General features: G+C 47.2%; 1 protein-coding gene across 1 annotated transcript in view; it reads left to right on the top strand.

The window, feature by feature from the left end:
• The first annotated feature begins 11,246 nt into the window (after positions 1-11,246).
• The window catches only part of Ywhaq (tyrosine 3-monooxygenase/tryptophan 5-monooxygenase activation protein theta), a 28,320-nt gene continuing 22,584 nt past the window's right edge, over positions 11,247-16,982 (top strand). Inside the window, exons 1-2 of the mRNA XM_087907228.1 lie at positions 11,247-11,389; positions 11,782-12,116. Of these exons, the coding sequence (XP_087763354.1) occupies positions 11,823-12,116 (294 nt within the window). The 5' untranslated portion in view covers positions 11,247-11,389; positions 11,782-11,822. The remainder of the gene's footprint in view (positions 11,390-11,781; positions 12,117-16,982) is intronic.

The raw sequence follows: 16,982 nt of genomic DNA, 5'->3' as shown, positions 1-16,982 counted from the left end.
AGGTGACATCTGATATATACCTCTGGTTTTCACCTGCACCACACACGAACACATACATATACATACATCACGCATACACACACAAGTAGCTAAAATGATAAATTTTATGTTGTGTATATTTACCCACATTGCAAAATTAATTTAAAAAAACTAAAAAGCATTTGGTGGCACCTAATGACCTCAGCATTCATTCCTCAGAGAAATGTTCAAAGATCTTCAGACTTCATCAGTAATTCCTACTCCACTCCATGCACACCACACACGTGCTGTCTTCTGACCATTCTGTGCCCCACACACCATGCTTCCTCAGTACGGTAGTTTGAATGAGTACTTGGTCACCAGTTGGTGGCCGTTTGGGTAGGCTTAGGAGGTATGGCCTTGCTGGAGGAAGTATGTCACTGAGGATGGGCTTTGAGGTTTTAAAAGCCACACTTCATTCCCAGTTTACTTCCTCTGCTTCCTATTTGTGGTTCGAGATGTGAGTTCTCAGCCACTGCCGCAGCTGCTGGGTCTACTCTCTGCTGACCTCATCATCATTATGACCGTAGCCTCCAGGAGCTGGAAGTCCAAAATAAATCCTTCCTTTTTCAGATGACTTAGTCATGGCGTTTTATCACAGCACTAGAAAAGAGGCCGACGTGGGGTGACTCCTTATCTCTACTTCTTCTCTCACCCACACTTCCTTCTCTCTGGAAGGTTCTCCTCTTCTTCTCCACAACTAAGAACAGATTCATGTCAAAACCAATTTACCAAGTCACCTCCTGTCTTGGTGACTTGTCTATTGTTATGATAAAACACCAAGACCAAGACAGCTGGTAGAAGGAAGAGTTTGTTTTTAGGTTCTAGAGCTGCGGTTCTCCATCCTCCTCATGCTGCACCCTTTGATATGGCGCCTCATACTGTGGCGACCTTCAACCATAAAATTATTTTTGTTTCTACTTCATGATTGTAACTTGCTACTGTGATGAATCATAATGTTAATATTTGTGTTTTCCAATGGTCTTAGGTGACTGCTGTGGAAGGGTTGCGACCCACAGGTCGAGAGCCTCTGTTCTAGAGGGTTAGTGTCCATGATGGCAGAGTGAAGGCGGTAACAGGAAGCAGGAAGCTAAGGGCTGGCATGGTGAATTGCAAGCACAAAGCAGAAAGCAGAAACTAGAAGTGACCTGAGTCTTTAAATCCCCAAAGCCTGCCCTCAGTGACATACTTCCTCCAGCAAGGCCACACCTCCTAAACATACCCAAATGATACTACCAACTGGGGACCAAATATTCAAATGTGCAAGACCCTGGGAGACATTCCTCATTCATCTCTGTAAGCCTTCCCACCTGAATATGACCTTCTGCTCCGAGACACAGGCAAGTCTTTGTTCTCTGTCCCTTTAGAGCCCAGCAGACAGTAACAAATATTTGTCAACTCTTTAGTGAATAGCATTTTTGTTCTTATCATAGGAGAGCAGGACTGTTATTCTTTTTTAAAGATATAATTATGGTGGGGGGAAACTGGTCCCATGAGGGGCCATGGCGGGTGACCCAAAGCCTCAGTGGGTCCCCCAGGCTTCAGTGAGTCTCCTGAGGCATTGGTGGGTCACCTTGGTGGGTGCAAAACTGCAGCAGGTGAGAGACAGACAGATACATCATGCAGAGAGAGTTTGGGTATAGAGTTTATTTAGTAGGCTATGGAGGGAAAGGGAAGGGGAGAAGGGGGAGAAATAGAGAGAGGGAGAGAGAGGGAGAGAAAAAGATAAAGAGAGAGGGAGGGGAAAAGAGGGAGGGACAGTAGTTACCTCTTCAGGAGAGAGATAGAAAGAGAGAGAACGCAGGCTGAAGGAGGCAGGATATGGGATATCCAGGATATCTGCTTCCCTCAGAGGAAAAGAGGAGTCTGGGAGTGGGTGGGTCTTGTATCTTAAAGGGACAGGGTACCCAGATGACAGACCTGGCCAGCAGATCATAACAATTGGTGCGGGAGAATTGTCTGTATTCTGTCAATCATGTATTTTAACAAAACGCTGATTGGCCAGGCAGGCAGTATAGGCAGGAAAGTCAGACAGGAAGTAGGGGTGGAGCAAAGAGACTGGGAGTATTCTGGAAGCCGAAGCTCCTTTGGCACTCCTGCGCAGATCACTGAAAAGGCAGCATGTAACTTGCCCAGCTGAGAAAGGTACGGAGCCATGTGCTAAAGTAGATAAGGATAATGGGGTAACATAAGTTATAAGAGTTAACAAGAAGCCTGACCTAATGGGCCAATCAGCTTTATAACTTATAGAGTTCTCTGTGTGATTGATTTTCCTTGGGACTTGCCGGCTGTTGGGTACTGGGTGGGACAGAAACCCCAACAAGCTGGCCCTCATGTTACAAACAATGACAAGATTTACAAAATGGTGTAATTCATTTCTGAGGAGTGTGATATATTCTACCCAGTGGTAGAATAGTCTCTTTGGCAAGAGGGAGCTTTTTGTGGGTCTAGGAAAAGGCTGAATTGAGCTGGGAAGAGGATCCTAGGTAGAGGCCTCAATAACAGTCATGTTTTTGTTTTCCCTGCTTTTTCTACAGAAGGGAAGGTGAGTGAGATCCAAGTTCGGACCCTTCCAGGCTCCACAAAGCTGTTGCCTTTTTTCTGCCATTCTGGCCAAAAGCCCAAATACTCTTACAGAAGCTGTGTGCTGTTTGGAGGTTGCCCAGTCTCTGAAGCCAATCCGTGTAGGATGGCTCCCTGTATCTTGGGGGATGGTGGAGCATCTTCCTGGAAGGTGCATATTACAGATACTTCTTTTCCAGATTCCCTGGCATCTAGGTGTGGCCTGGGACTCGGGCATGACAATATTCTGTTCCAGGGTTTAGTATTTGGAGTGAGGCTCTTAAAGAGCAGGGGTTATGGAGAAAATCTTTTAGGGCATCATCATGCTAGTGCCATGGATTTCAGTAAGGGTGGTGCCATGGCAGAGAATGGGATCCAAGGTCTGGTGTCTCAACCCCAAAAAGTCAGGGCAGTATGTTCTGATAACAGCCAGCTAATGGCAGAAGCCATAAGGTTCATCTGGGCAAGGACTTCAGAGCGGTTCTGGTCACAGCTTAGCCAAACTCCATCTTCAGTACTCATTATTCCATTGATTTAGTCCATCACACTCCCTCTCTGTCTAAGAATTAACAGTGTTACTCTTATGCCAAGGGGAGTATGGATTTGTTACTTACAATAGGAGAGGCATGTTTTTGTTTCTCGGTGCTGAGGATCACACCCAGAGCCTTGCACACACTAGGAAATGGCTTTATCACTGAGATACCCATCCTTTGGGATTTAGTAATTAATGTAGATTAAGTTGGGTCCCTGTTCAGAAAGGGTGAAGGGAACATCTTGGTTAGGGTTTCTATTGTGATGAAACACCATGACCAAAGCAACTAGGGAAGGAAAGGGTTTATTGGGCTTATATTTTCACACCATAGACTATCACTGAAGGGAGTCAGGAGCCTGAAGGCAGAAGCTGATGTAGAAACCATAGAAGGATGCTGCTTACTGGCTTGCTCCCCATGGATTGCTCAGCCTGCTTTCTTAGAGAACCCAGGACCACCTGACCAGAGATGGCCCCACCCACAATGGACTGGGCCCTCCTTCATCAATCACTAAGAAAATGCCCTATAGGCTTACATACAGCAAGATCTTCTGAGGCGTTTTCTTAGTTGAGGCTCCCTCCTCCCGGATGACTTTAGCTTGTATCACACTGACAGAAAACTAGCAAGGACAAATCATGTATTTTCTGAGCACTTATTAGGTAAAAATCCAGCTAAGGAACTTAAAAATCTTGTCTTATTTACTTATTTGTTTGTTTTTTATGGATGTCTGAGGACCCCTTATGATGACCCCATCAGGGAACAACCAGACCTCTGAGAGTCGCTGTCAGGTCCCCTGACTCTACCTCATCGCTTCCATTTGAAGCAATGCGTCAAAATCAGCCTCCAGACCTCAGCTCTTGACTTGTATGGGCAGCAGCTACAACTTCCTATGTTGAAGACCCAAGCCTGCCTGCTTTACCCTTGTAAGCTGAGTTCTTGTTACACCGGCTCCCCGCACCCCCACAGTGTGTGTGTGTGTGTGTAAACTGCTCTCAGTTGGGTTGATGTTTTGAATTCGTTGGCTCAAGAAGGGACAAGTTGATGCCTTCCTCCCTTTGTTTCAGGAAGTTTGCGCAACAACCGCAGCAGCGGCTGGGCTGCTGCAGATCCCATCTGAGCACATCCCAGCCGTTCACCCGCTGCAGACTCCTTCAGAGGGAAGCTCTTCTCATCAGTCTGGTGGCTGAAGAGGAGCGGAGAGAAAGCCTGGCAATCGTTTCCTCATTAATATCGATTGCATCGATCGCCTTACCCCAGGTAACGAGCAAGCAGCTCCTGCTGAACTAATTGCCAAGCAGGGTGGGCATGTCTCCTTTCTCCCAGGGGCAGCTTTTGATGGGTAAAGCCTCAGGGTATCATATTTTGGTATATAAGACCCTTAGTACTCTTGTCTGGATTTACTCTGACTTAAAGAAACCCGGAAGAGAAATTGTTCAGCTAAATTAGTGATTTTATTTACAATTTAAAAAAATTAAGAATTTTATGTACAATTAAAAAAAAAAATCCTCTTCCCAGCCTGGCGGTGGCAGGTGCCTTTAATCCCAGCATTCGGGAGGCAGAGACAAGTGGATCTCTGTGAGTTCGAGGCCAGTCTGCTCTACAGAGCAAGTTCCAAGACAGGACCCCAGGCTACATAGAGAAACCTTGTCTTGAAAAACCAAAAAAATAAAAATAAAAAAATCCTCATCCCCTCTGCAAAAGGCCTCTTCTTGGGGAAGCTCTAGTTGTCAGACCTTCTGGGGCCGTTGGGAGTTTGGTTTTGACTGGGAGAAGGAGGGTGGGAGAGGTTGCCTGGATCTTCCACCACGCACCCATCCCACTCCCACCCACCCAGTTAGAGTCACGGGTGTCTCCAGCTGTGGCTGGACCGGGGCCAAATCCTGAAGCCATCCTGGGCAGCAGCTCACCCTGTCCTCTAGGCTCCTCCTTCCTGTCTTTGTTAATTCATCCCTTCTACCATCCCCTTCTTGGCACCCAGTGCATCCACCCAGTGCCCAGCTAGGCACTGCGGCTATGTAGACAAATCACATAGGCAGAGCCCTTGCCTTGAGGTACCCTCAACCTGTGGGTGAGCAGACCAGAGCTGAACCAAAGTGACTTCTTGCTCAGGAAACACAGGACAGGCTGAGCTCTAATAGCTGGGAGGGGTAAAGAAGGGTAACTCAGAGGAGTGTCATCTCCCATAGAAATGAGAGATGAGCAGGTAGCCAGATGAAAATGTCAGGGGACAGGGGAGAGCAGAACCAAAGCCTAGAACAGGAGGAGGGGAAGCCAAGAGCTAAGATATTCCTTAGATGAAGACATTGCCAATATTCAGCAAACCTTCAGAACAACTTGGGGAGGCAAGGAATCTCCACTATCACCATCCTCACTCTACAAAGAGAGAAACTGAGGCACCTCGTGGCCAGGCACCCTGCCGGAGACGCTATAACAAACGATGGAGTCCTGCTTTGAACCCAGGCCATCTAGCTCCTGGGTCCACACAACATGCAACTAAATCACGGTGGCAGAGTGGCAAGGGAGTAGGAAGGCCTGAGGCCGGTAACAGGATGGGCCTGCTGAGGGAACACACAGTGAGAAGAGTAGCCAGTCTCCCCTGCATCATACTTGCTTGCTAAAGTGTCCATGAGTTTGGTGACTAAGTTGTTGTGTCAGAACAACAAAGGCAGAAGAAACCCCACCGCCTCTGGCTAGGACATGCTCTCCTGAGTGATTCACATCCCCACATTTTGTTCAAGCCACTGTGGAGGTTAACATTAGCTGAGCTTGACAAGAAGGTCTGGGTTTTCGGTATGTCTGTAGGGGAGTTTCTAGATTATGTTAGTCGAGGTGAGAAGACCATTCTAATTGCGGTAGCGCTCTTGCACACGGGCTGAGGCCCTGGGTTTAACGAGAGGTCCAGCAGAGAGAGCGCCATTCATCCCTCTCTGAGCTTCATGACTATGGATTTAATGTGACCAGCGTCCTCCCCACCAAATCATCACGTCCTCCATGACTTTCCTGCCACAATAGCCTGTATCCTTGAGCTGTTGGTTTTTGTGAAGCTTTTTGTGAGATATTTTGCCACAGCAACGAAAGTAACTCGTGCAGCTACCTTCTTGGGCTTGGTCAATCCAGCACAAAAGGCCTCCCCAGGGGTCGCTCTGCTAGGTGGAAAGAGTAGAGCTGTGGACTCTTGTTTCTATGGCTCTCGCGGCTTCCGGTCGCGGTTCCTTTCACTCTGCAGCCTCCTGATGCCTGCAATCTCTCCCACCGCTCCAGCCCACACTCGCCTCTCCCTTCTCTCAGCTCGCATGGCACTTATTGTAAGGCACACACAATCGACTCCTGTGTGCATTGTTCTCTGTTTTGCGTTCACTCATCCGTGCTGCTCTCCCGAATTGTCTGGGGGTGAGTCATAATTTGGGTGACTGTTAAATGTTTAGCGCTTTATGTACAAAAACTTTAAAACCCCAGTATTCTGGACACTAAAGAGAATATCTCTAACTGCTCACTCTGCCAGTCCACACTCTCTCCCTGCACACTTCATCATTAGCTAGAAAACGAAGGAACCAAGGATGCCTTGCTCCTAGCCAGGCGAAAAGATGCCAGACCTGCCAAGAGCAGGAAAAAAGAGGGAGTGGGGGTGCAACATGAAGTTTGAAGTTGAATACAACAAATGTCTTTATACCTTGGTGGGTTTCAAACAAGGACAAGGTGGGGAAATCAAGACAGTCTCTGACCCCCGTCCAACCCTTAGCCTTGGCAGAAGAATTAAAATGACCCGGCATAGAGCTCTATTAAAAGTCTAAGAAAGTATGCAGTAGAGCTGTGACTATATACAGCCCGGTGATAGAGTGCTTGCCTAACTTGCATGTAGCCCTGGGACTGGTTAATACATAAACTAGGCTTGTGGGGCGCTCAGAGAGAAGGAAGAGGATGCCAAGTTCAGGGTCATCTTTGGTTGCATAGTAAGTTTAAAGCCAGCTTGGGCTACAGGAGACCTGTGCCTTTAAAAAATATGTAGGCATGTAGTATGTAAGTATGTGTGTATGTATGTATGTATGTATGTATGTATATCCACAGAGATGCATCAATAGTTAAGAGCACTGGTTACTTGTTCAGAGGACCCAGGTTAGATTCCCAGCACCCACCTGGTGGCTCACAACCTACTGTAACTTCAGCTCAGGAGATTCAGTGCTCTCTTCTGACCTCTGAAGGTACCATATGTACGTGGTGCACATACACATGTCGAAGCAAAATGCTCTTACCCATAAAATAAATAATAATTTAAAATGTAAATATACATACATAATGTAGAACATGCCTGACTGAGGACCTGACGAACGTTGTTTGAATGTGTGATTGTTAAGATTCGCTGCTGCGCAGGTTCTAAGACATGTGGCCATGTGCTCCTGATGTCTCAGGTTTTTCTCACTATCTCTTTGTAAGTTTGTTCTATTTTATCAAGTGATTGCTTTGATAGAAGTGTCTGGATCCCAGGGTAGCCCTCGAAACCTGAGTTCCCTTCAGAATCACCTGCTAGCAAAGCAGAGTTGATGCTGACGTCTTCTGATTGGCTACTTCTGGGGTTGTGGCCTAGGAGCCCCCGAGAGTGGACCTGTTGCTAAAAGTCCTGCCCCAAAGGCGATATAAACAATGTATTTGCCTTCTCCTAAGGTACCAATGACAAATTGAGTATGATTTCACCAAAGTGGGGGAAATCAAAGAGGTTTTGGGCTTACTTACAGAGGGTAGATGAGAGGTTACTTACAGGAGTGTGGGTGCTGTCCCCCAACAGGCTGTACAAGGACGGTTTTGGGAAAACCCAAACTTGCATAGATGGAGTCACACAAACCTAGTCTTCCCTGCCCTGTATACTCTAGCCCCTCCTGGAGGCACATGCAATTAGGGCAGACTTGCCAACCACAGGGGCTATAGAATGGCTGGATACTCATCTGAGGGTCCTGTGACCCTCTCTGACCCTTCTTCTTTTAGTGGATGTCAGTCATCAACTAGCCTAGCTGGAATGATCTTTTGCAAGTGGACACAAATGAACTCTCAAAGATGGTGGTTGTTTGGGCTCAGTGGATAATCCAGCACGGCACAGCTTTGCAGAACTGCCAAAAATGGGGGTGCCTCCTCTATCCTTGACTGAGCTCCAGGGCCTACCCCTTACTCTCTTCTAAGCTCCTGTGGGTGCAGTTCTCCAAGTGGCTGCAGTGGGCCATGAGGGGCAGCGAGTCCCAAGCAGGGAGCCATGTGGTGGGTGAGAGACCTCGATGGGGCAGCCAGTCCCACGAATAGGAAGAGAGACGAATGGGCACCCCATGAAACCAGGCCGCAGGTCCCCAAAGGTGGCTGGTCCCGGGCAGGAAGCCACGCGGTCGGGGCGAGAGATAGAGACATGGATAGGTGCGCCATGCAGAGTTAGGTTGGATATTATTTAGTGGGTTATGTAAGGAAAGGGGAGAAGGGAAAAGAGCAGAGAGAGAGTGGCAGAGGGGGGGAGGGAGAGAGAGAAAAACAGAAGCAGGGGAAGGGGAAAAGTAGGGAGAAGGAGACAGAAGCTGCTTCTTCAAGAGGGAGATAGAAAAGGACTGGAGCTGAAAGATGAAGATCAGCTTGCCTCAGCAGACAGGGGAGGGTGTGGGCGTGGCTTGTCTCTTAAAGGGACAGAGCAGACCATTACAGAAACAAGTCAGAACATTCTTAGAGTTCAGTCCCTACCAGAGCCTGAGAGGCCCAGGTGAAGCAGCCACAGCAACACTTCAGGGAGGAACTTTGATACCTACACTGCATAAGTGCTTTGCTGCTGAATAGTTGGGTGACCAGGCTGTGCCTCATTTCCTTTTTCTTTGGATTGGAGATGGTGATTACAACTGTATTTGCTGGTCAGGTGGTGGTTGTGCAAACCTTTAATCCTAGCACGCGTGGAGGCAGAGACAGGCAGATCTCTGTGAGTTCAAGGCCAGCTTAGTCTACAGAGTGAGTTTCAGGACAGGCTCCAAAGCTACGGAGAAACCCTGTATAGAAAACTCCCCAAAAAACCTAACACAGGATAAACAAACAAACAAACAAACAAAACTGTATTTGCTTTCTAACGGCATTAAGTATATTAAATGAGTAAATCCTTGCAGGACTTAAATCGTGTGTGACACTCATTACTACTCAATAAACGTCAGTTTTTCTGTGTCGTGGGATTTCAAGTGTCCAAATGTTTCTTTTGGACACAGAGGCGGAATTCTCTGGAGACTCTTATATCTTACAATTTCATGATGTATCAGTGTTTCTGATTTCATATCTTAACTATATGAGCTTGTACATGATAAATATTTAGATGAAAGCGAAGATTTTTAGGGGGTAGGGTACAGAGAAAGGCAAAAACTTGTCCAATGGCGCCTGGAGAGATGTCAGAGCATCCTGACTTATTGAAAAAGAATGGGTCCATCTGCCCTTCTGGAGAGTGCAACCCTTTGACAATTTCCCTTCAAATATCTCTATCCCCCCAACACACACACACACACACACACACACACACACACACACACACACACACCTCCTATGCTCAGGGCTTGCTGCTTTAATTTAGGTAATCTTGAAATTCACTGCCTTAAAAGCAGGCATTTTATCTGACCTTCCACATGGAAATTCTTTCCTTTGGAATTTCTATGTGTCCAGCTCCACCCAACCCACAGAACCGTAAACGCTTGCGTGTCGGCAGCCTGGCCTCAGGGATTCCAGAAATAACGTCGGGCCCTAGCTAGAGCACTGGAGCATAGTAAGGCATTTCTGTACCGAGACAGAGTCGCTTTCCAACCAGGCCTCTCCCTGACAAAGCACAAAGCAACCTTTACTCGTTGGCTGGGGAGGGGCAGCTGGGAGGGAATAGAATTTCTGGAAAGTTTGTCCTTTTCCGTCAAACCTACCACACTGGAGTCTCCAGCTACGTTGGCTTCCTCTTAGCTTTTGAATTCAATTTGCTTTCAGTGGCGGTCACTTAAGATCTTTGAACCCTTGGGAAACAACTGGAATTGGAATCTCAGCCGCCTGAGCCCAGGTGGCAATTTCCTTCTGAAGTCAGGCAGGACAGCCACCTCACTTGGAGTTGGGGCGTGTTTGTGGTTGAAGGGCTGGAGAGAAAAGAGCGATTTAAAAAGAAATGTTAGTCGTGATCCTGAATACATAGCATCCGGGGCAAATATTCTCATTTCAGAAGGGTGTTTATCAAAGTCAACACAAGGGGAGAATTTTGGCTTTATAAGAATCTTCGAAAAAAAAAAAAAGCATGGAAAAAAAAACCCACCACACCCAAAAATCGAAACCTTATACACTTGTGTGTGTGTGTGTGTGTGTGTGTGTGTGTGTGTGTGTGTGTGTGTTTAGACAGTAACCTGGAAAGGAAAGGAATGTTTTTTAAAAAATGTTTCGGGAAGCAGGTAATCATAGCTGTGTTTCTACAAATCGTGCTTAATGTCATTTTTCATTTTTTAGAAAAAGCTTAACTGACTCTGCCACGCGGACCTGCCAGGATCTCCTACATCTATCCACCTTTCCACAAGGGAATTCCAGGCTTTAGGGTGCCTGCGAGAAAAACTCGTATTAAGCCACTTTCTCTGGGAACCAAATATTTTCTAATGGGGATGGGGTTATCTCTAATTTGGAGTCGGAATAGGAAAGTCATAAAGGCTGCATGTTAAGCGTCTGGGGTTCCAAACCTTTGTCAAGAATAGGAAGGTGGAAGAAAGAAAGGCGCTTGTGCAACCAAACGGCCAATTATGTCACCCTGCGAGGTCCAGCCGCAAGGCGCCGTAGCCAGAGAGCTGCAACGCCCCATCTGCAGTGGTCGCTGCAGCAGGACACGCGGCCGCAGCCGCGGAGGTCGAGTGCACCTCCGGGTCCCGTGCCGCACCCAGGAGTGCCGGGCTGGCGGGGAGGATGAGGGGAGTTGGTAAAGGCATCGCCATGGCAACAGTGACGTCCATTCACCCTGGATCTAATTGGAGGAAACCCCGTGGCCGAAGCCGCAGCCTGCGGGCCAACCGAACCTACCCGAGCCGACCCACCCTCCGAGCCTCCGCTTCTCTTCCCGCCCCGCCCCCCTGCGCCCCCTTCCGCGCGCTCGCTTCTCATTGGCCAGTCAAGGGACTGGAGGCGGGACTCCCCGGGGAAATGCGGAACACTATTGGTCGGCGGCGCGCTCGTCGGCTCCGCGCTAGGCTGAGACGGGAGGGTCCTCGGCTAAAGCCCAAAGCACATCAAAGTGGTGGGACTCGCGTCGCGGCCGCGGAGACTAGAAGGTGAGTACGGGCGCCGCCGAGGGGCCGCCGCTCTCGCCGCAAGGGATCGGGGCCGGGGGTAGCGGGGCACGGTCCGAGGGGCTGCTAAGCCACCGCGCGCCCGAGTGACGGGCCGGGGCGGGAAGGTGCGGCGCCAACGGCCGCTTCCATCTTGGGCCAGGCGGGGCCCGCGCTCCTGCCTCAGGGAGGCTTGGCGGGCGGGCCGGAGGGCGCGCGCGGAAGGCGGCGGCCCCGCGGGAGGCCCGAGGACGCGGCCTCGTGCGCCGAGACAAAGCGGGCGTCCGGCCGCATTGTCTGACGTGCTCTCCCCCCCCCCTCGCTTTTTTTTTTTTTTTTTTTTTTGTCCTCTCCGGCGCCGCCCCGCTCCGCCCCGCCCCTGGCTGCTCTCTCAGGAGGACTCCGGATCCGGCTCGGCGCTCGCCCTCGCTTCGCCATGGAGAAGACCGAGCTGATCCAGAAGGCCAAGCTGGCCGAGCAGGCCGAGCGCTACGACGACATGGCCACCTGCATGAAAGCCGTGACGGAGCAGGGCGCCGAGCTGTCCAACGAGGAGCGCAACCTGCTGTCTGTGGCCTACAAGAACGTGGTCGGGGGCCGCCGGTCCGCCTGGAGGGTCATTTCGAGCATCGAGCAGAAGACCGACACCTCCGACAAGAAGTTGCAGCTGATCAAGGACTATCGGGAGAAAGTGGAGTCGGAGCTGAGGTCCATCTGCACCACGGTCCTGGTGAGTCGTGGTTCGGCGGTGGCCGCCTGGGGGGATGGGGGGGAGTAGGGCGGTGGGAGCCGAGACCCTTTTGTGTGGGGCTCTCGATGGCGAGCGGCCGGTGGTGGGGTGGCGAGTTGGTGGGATGAGCCCCTGGGCTGCCTTCATCCCTTGTCTCCGAACTTCCCCAAGGGTGAGCAAATCTCCCAGGCTCTGGGTTACAGAAGCTTGGGAACATTCGCATAGGACTTGCACAAAACTGGAAGAAATCTATTTAACCTTGTGCCAGGAGACAGGTCACTTTGGGGGCTTCACGTCATAGAGGGAAGGGAAGGCACAGGGACTTTTAACATAGAGATGCTAGTATATCCCTCCCCACCCCCATTTAGGAATGAGAAACTAAATATAGCTTCATCTTTTCAGGTGAGAATATGTTGAGACGTTCCCTGCTAAAGGGGTGTGAGTGTGTGTGTAGGCGGAAGTTCACTAAATGAAAAGGTTACAGACAAATCTAAAGAATACAGTGTCCTGGACAGTTTCATTATTTAGTAGCGTTTTTCTCTCTTTGTTGCCTCACTTAGCCTGGGTGTGTAGAGATGAAATCATTTCTGATGTGATTGGCAAGGAAAGCCTTCCAGGTTTTGAACTATCTGGTCCTTAGCTGTTGTGATTCACCCTTATTAGAGGGAGCGGCGGTTTTCAAAGCTTGGTCATTGCACAAAACCTTTAATCAATAAAATAAGTTTCTCAAATGTAAGTAGTAGTGTATCGTGTGGTGTCAGCTAGTTTAACGCTGCAGTTATTTCTGTGAGTCGTGCTCATTCACATGCAGTCATGAAGCAGTGCAGTAGCTGTTGGGTGTGCTCTCCACCTTTAGAAGAGGCGTCCCTACTCGCTCCATCAATACTGTGTTCAGGTGCCTTTGAAAGGCAAGCATGCAAGGTTGACGATTTTTCTTAAGAGAAGAAAAAAAATTACCCTTTCCTTTATCACATCAAACTCCTGGAACCTAGAACTTGTATTTCCGAGAGATTATCTGAATGAAATCATGATAGATAGGTGCAGATGGTAGGGGCAGTCCATGGTACAGTGTGGAAAGCCCTGCCGCTTTATGAAGACAAGCGAGGTTTTGTTGTATTAATATGTAGGTGCTCTTAAGTCCCTGTTCGCATAGAGGGAGGGCCAACTCCCGGGCTGAGTTTTTTCTGGATATATATATATATTCAAGAGAGCTGCCAACTTGGATAATAATGGCAGACATTAGTAGCATGTATTGATGGCTGTTGTTACCTACCACTTTGTGGTTTATTTACCCATACAGTTCAGAATTGCCAGGTTTTTTTCATGTTCTCTAGCAGTTTAATTCTGAACCAGGGGAAAATGTATTCTATCTTACAGCACTTACAATTCTATTTTAAGATTTTGTGTGTGTGTGTGCGTGCGTGTGTGTGTGTATGTGTGTTCTGCCTGCATGTATGTATGTGTACTACCCATGAGGATGCGTTGTCCAGCGGCCTGAGGGAAGGGATCAGGGGTCTTATCCTCTGAAAGTGGAGTTAGTTTTTAGCCACTGAACCATTTCTCCAGCCCCAGAAACCTTGAGTTTTTAAGGTAGCTTGAATGTGGGAGTTTTCCTGTTTTCGCTGGTGTGATTTGAGAGAGTGGCCAGACACTTACCATAGCCCTCTCGTGCATATCCTTTTAGGAAGAGAGAATTCTTGAAATTAGGATAGCACTTTTTCTTGCATGAGACAAAGGAAGGTTAAACTAATGTGAGACACCAATGCACAAATTAAAATTAACAATAGTGTCTTTAGCTGAATTTTGCCTTGATGACCAACTTTGAAAATAGGGTCCTGGGGAAGCATGTCTTCAGATTGGCAAATATACTGGAGAGCTTGCTGTATAGTGAAAGGTTAAGTAATAATGCAGGGAAGAACAAAGCTGAGAACCATTGATTTTATTTATTTGCCCTGCAGTAATTTATAATTTGGGAAATATAGATCATATAAGTCAATTTCTATAAAGTGCTTATGAACAAGATGTAGTGTAGTTAGAAGGAAGAGAGACAGTAGATTTGAGGGTGAATGGACAGTGTTGGAAGCGGGTGGTCATTCTTCCAGGCCAGTGGGGCATGGGACGTACAGGAGGCTTTCTGTGTGACTAGAGGTTCATCTGTTGGTAAGGGCAGGTCAAAGGGAGAACCTAGATGGAAGTTTTGGGTTTTCTTTCAATTGGGAATTGAACTCATGACCTTGCAAATGTTAGGCAAGTGCTCTACCCCCATGAACTGTGTCTTCAGCCACTGTAGATGTTTGTAATGGTGTTTGATAGTATAATAAATATTATAATCTGAACACACAGAAAGTGATAAACTAGTCCACAAGAATCTGATGAATGACAGATTTATAATTATAGTCATAGGTCTAAACGTTTTTATTTGTAATTAGTAATTTAGCAAGGAGTCAGTGCAAAGGTGGAAGAGGGAAACCTAGTTTCTGAACATGAACACAGTAAACTAAACATGAACACGGTGTGTGTGGGGGGGACTAGGAAGGAGAAATTGATACAGAGGGAAATCATGAGATTCATTTGGTTTAAGAATCAGCTTGGGTTTTGATCCAAAATAGCATTGACTCCCTTTCCGAATAGATTGGGGGTGGATGATTTTGACTGTTTATCCAGAATGTAGATGAACAGCCTTTGGTAGTCATTGTTCTCAAGGTTCCTAAACTGTGACATCATTCCATGTAAAAAGATTAAAGTCCAAATAAATACTGTGAAGAGAAGCAGATCAAAATGGTTCAAACCAGACTCCCAATGGCAGTTTTAAAGTCAAAGGTTTTGCCAGGTCACTTGTCAGTGTAATCCATGCAGAGAGAGATGGGTGTTCTAAATTTTTAAAGTGTCTTTCAGTTCTAATAATTAGGGCCTAGCCATAGTTTGATTCTTGCCCTTCTACTTCTGCTTTAACTCCCACCTCTGGTGGTTTGAATGAGAATGGCCCCCACAGTCTCGTGTATTTGAACGCTTGGTCCCCAGTTGGTGGACCTGTTTGGAAAGGATTAGGTGTCCCTCTGGGACTGTTAGTTCCAGTCAGCTCTTTTCTGTTTTGTACTTGTGGATCAAGATGTAAGCTCTCAGCCACAATTCCAGCATCATGCCTGCCAGCTGTGTGCTCTCTCCACCATGATGGCTTACTCTACCCCTCAGAAACTGTTAACCTCAAATAAACACTTTGTTTTATAAGTTGTCTTGGTCATGGTGTCTTATCACAGTAAAGTAACTAAAGACAACCGCTAAAATAGTTTTCAGATTGTAGCACATGTCATCAAAGATGAATAAAATAGTGGAAATCTAGTGTCTTTGAAGAAGTGGTCCAAAAGTTGTTAATGACCTGAATGCTGGTCGGAGCGAAGTGTAAGTGAGAAGTCAAGCAGTGGTTAAATAAGTTAAATAAAACTTTTGGAGCAGTTCAGAACTTGGTAGGAAGTAGGAACAAACCAAAGAAATCAAATGGTTTCATAAAGTGTCCCGTCTGGGACTAGGAACAAAATTTATCATTTACAAGCCTTCAACTAAGGGACAGATGCTTGCCGTGTATGCAGGTTAATCTTTGTCTTTAGTGCTGTAGTACCCTCTCTTCTAGTCTTTGAGTAGACGAGTTGCAGCATAATGCAGGGACGGTTTGAAGACCTACTGTCAGTACTCTGATCTTTTTAAAATAAGAGTCAGCTAGGCTGGTAGGTAGAAGGAGCAGAGGTCAGAGTCAACCTCTATATTGTGAGTTTGAGACCTGCCTGACTTTTGTAACACCCTGTCTCAAAAAGAATAAAACAAAATAAAAACAAGAACCAGAGGCAAGTGCAGGGATAATGTGCCTGTAATCTGAGCCATTTGGGAGGTTGGAACAGGTTTGAGAGTGAAGCCAGCTTGGGGAGCAGCAAGAGCCAGTCTAAAAAATAAAAGAAAAAGAAAAAGAAAAAGAATCATGTGGTGGCACACACCTTTAGTTCCAGCCCTCGGAGGCAGTGTGTCTACAGAGCAAGTTCCAGGACAGCCAGGACCGCATGAAGAAACTCTGTTCTTCAAAAAAGAAGAGGAAGAGGAAGAAGAAGAAGGAAGGAAGGAAAGAAAGAAAGAAAAAGAAAGAAAGAAAGAAAGAAAGAAGAAAAAACCCATGTACATTGAGTGGGGAAGTGAATACACTTACTCTTGGTATTCAGGAGGCAGAGGCAGGAGGATCTCAATCAAAAGCTATCCTGTGTAGTTAAACCTCTACTATTTCAAATGAGGGCAAAATAATCACATAAAATAAAAATATAGACAGTGGAAAACTGATCTTGTAGTAGCTATAAACCTTATTTCAGTTATAATCTTTAGTTATTTTCTGAATTAACCTCTTCTAATGAAAATTTAGCTCATGCTGGTCATTATTTTGATCATTAGCAATCACATATCTTAATCTTAATGCAATTTTCTGTGTATAATAGGAAAAGTATGGGCTCTGGAATGGAAGGTAGCAGCCCCCCTCCCCCTTTGATACAGTTTCTCTGTGTAGCTCTGGCTGCTCTGGAACTTACTGTATAGACCAAACTGACCTCAGATTCAGAGATCTGCCTCCCGAGTGCTGGGATTAAAGGTGTGCACAGCCGTCGCCCAGTTTGGAATTGGCAGCTTTTAAATCACTGCTCCTTGGTTGCCTTGTTTGGTGAGCACTGACCTAGCAGTGCTTCTTATCTGTAAGTTATGGATGGTATCCTCTGTTAGAGGATTGTCAGTGAAGTAGCTGCATTAGTGGACCTTTGGGGTGTGGGGGTATAAGGGGGAGATAGTGTAGCTGAGGTTGTTCTTGAACTGATGATGGTCCTGCCACTGCCTCTCAAA

The sequence above is a fragment of the Myodes glareolus genome, chromosome 6, assembly GCF_982192425.1.
Source record: "Myodes glareolus chromosome 6, mMyoGla1.1, whole genome shotgun sequence".
NCBI lineage: Eukaryota > Metazoa > Chordata > Mammalia > Rodentia > Cricetidae > Myodes > Myodes glareolus.
This window is presented reverse-complemented; position numbering and strand designations above follow the sequence as displayed.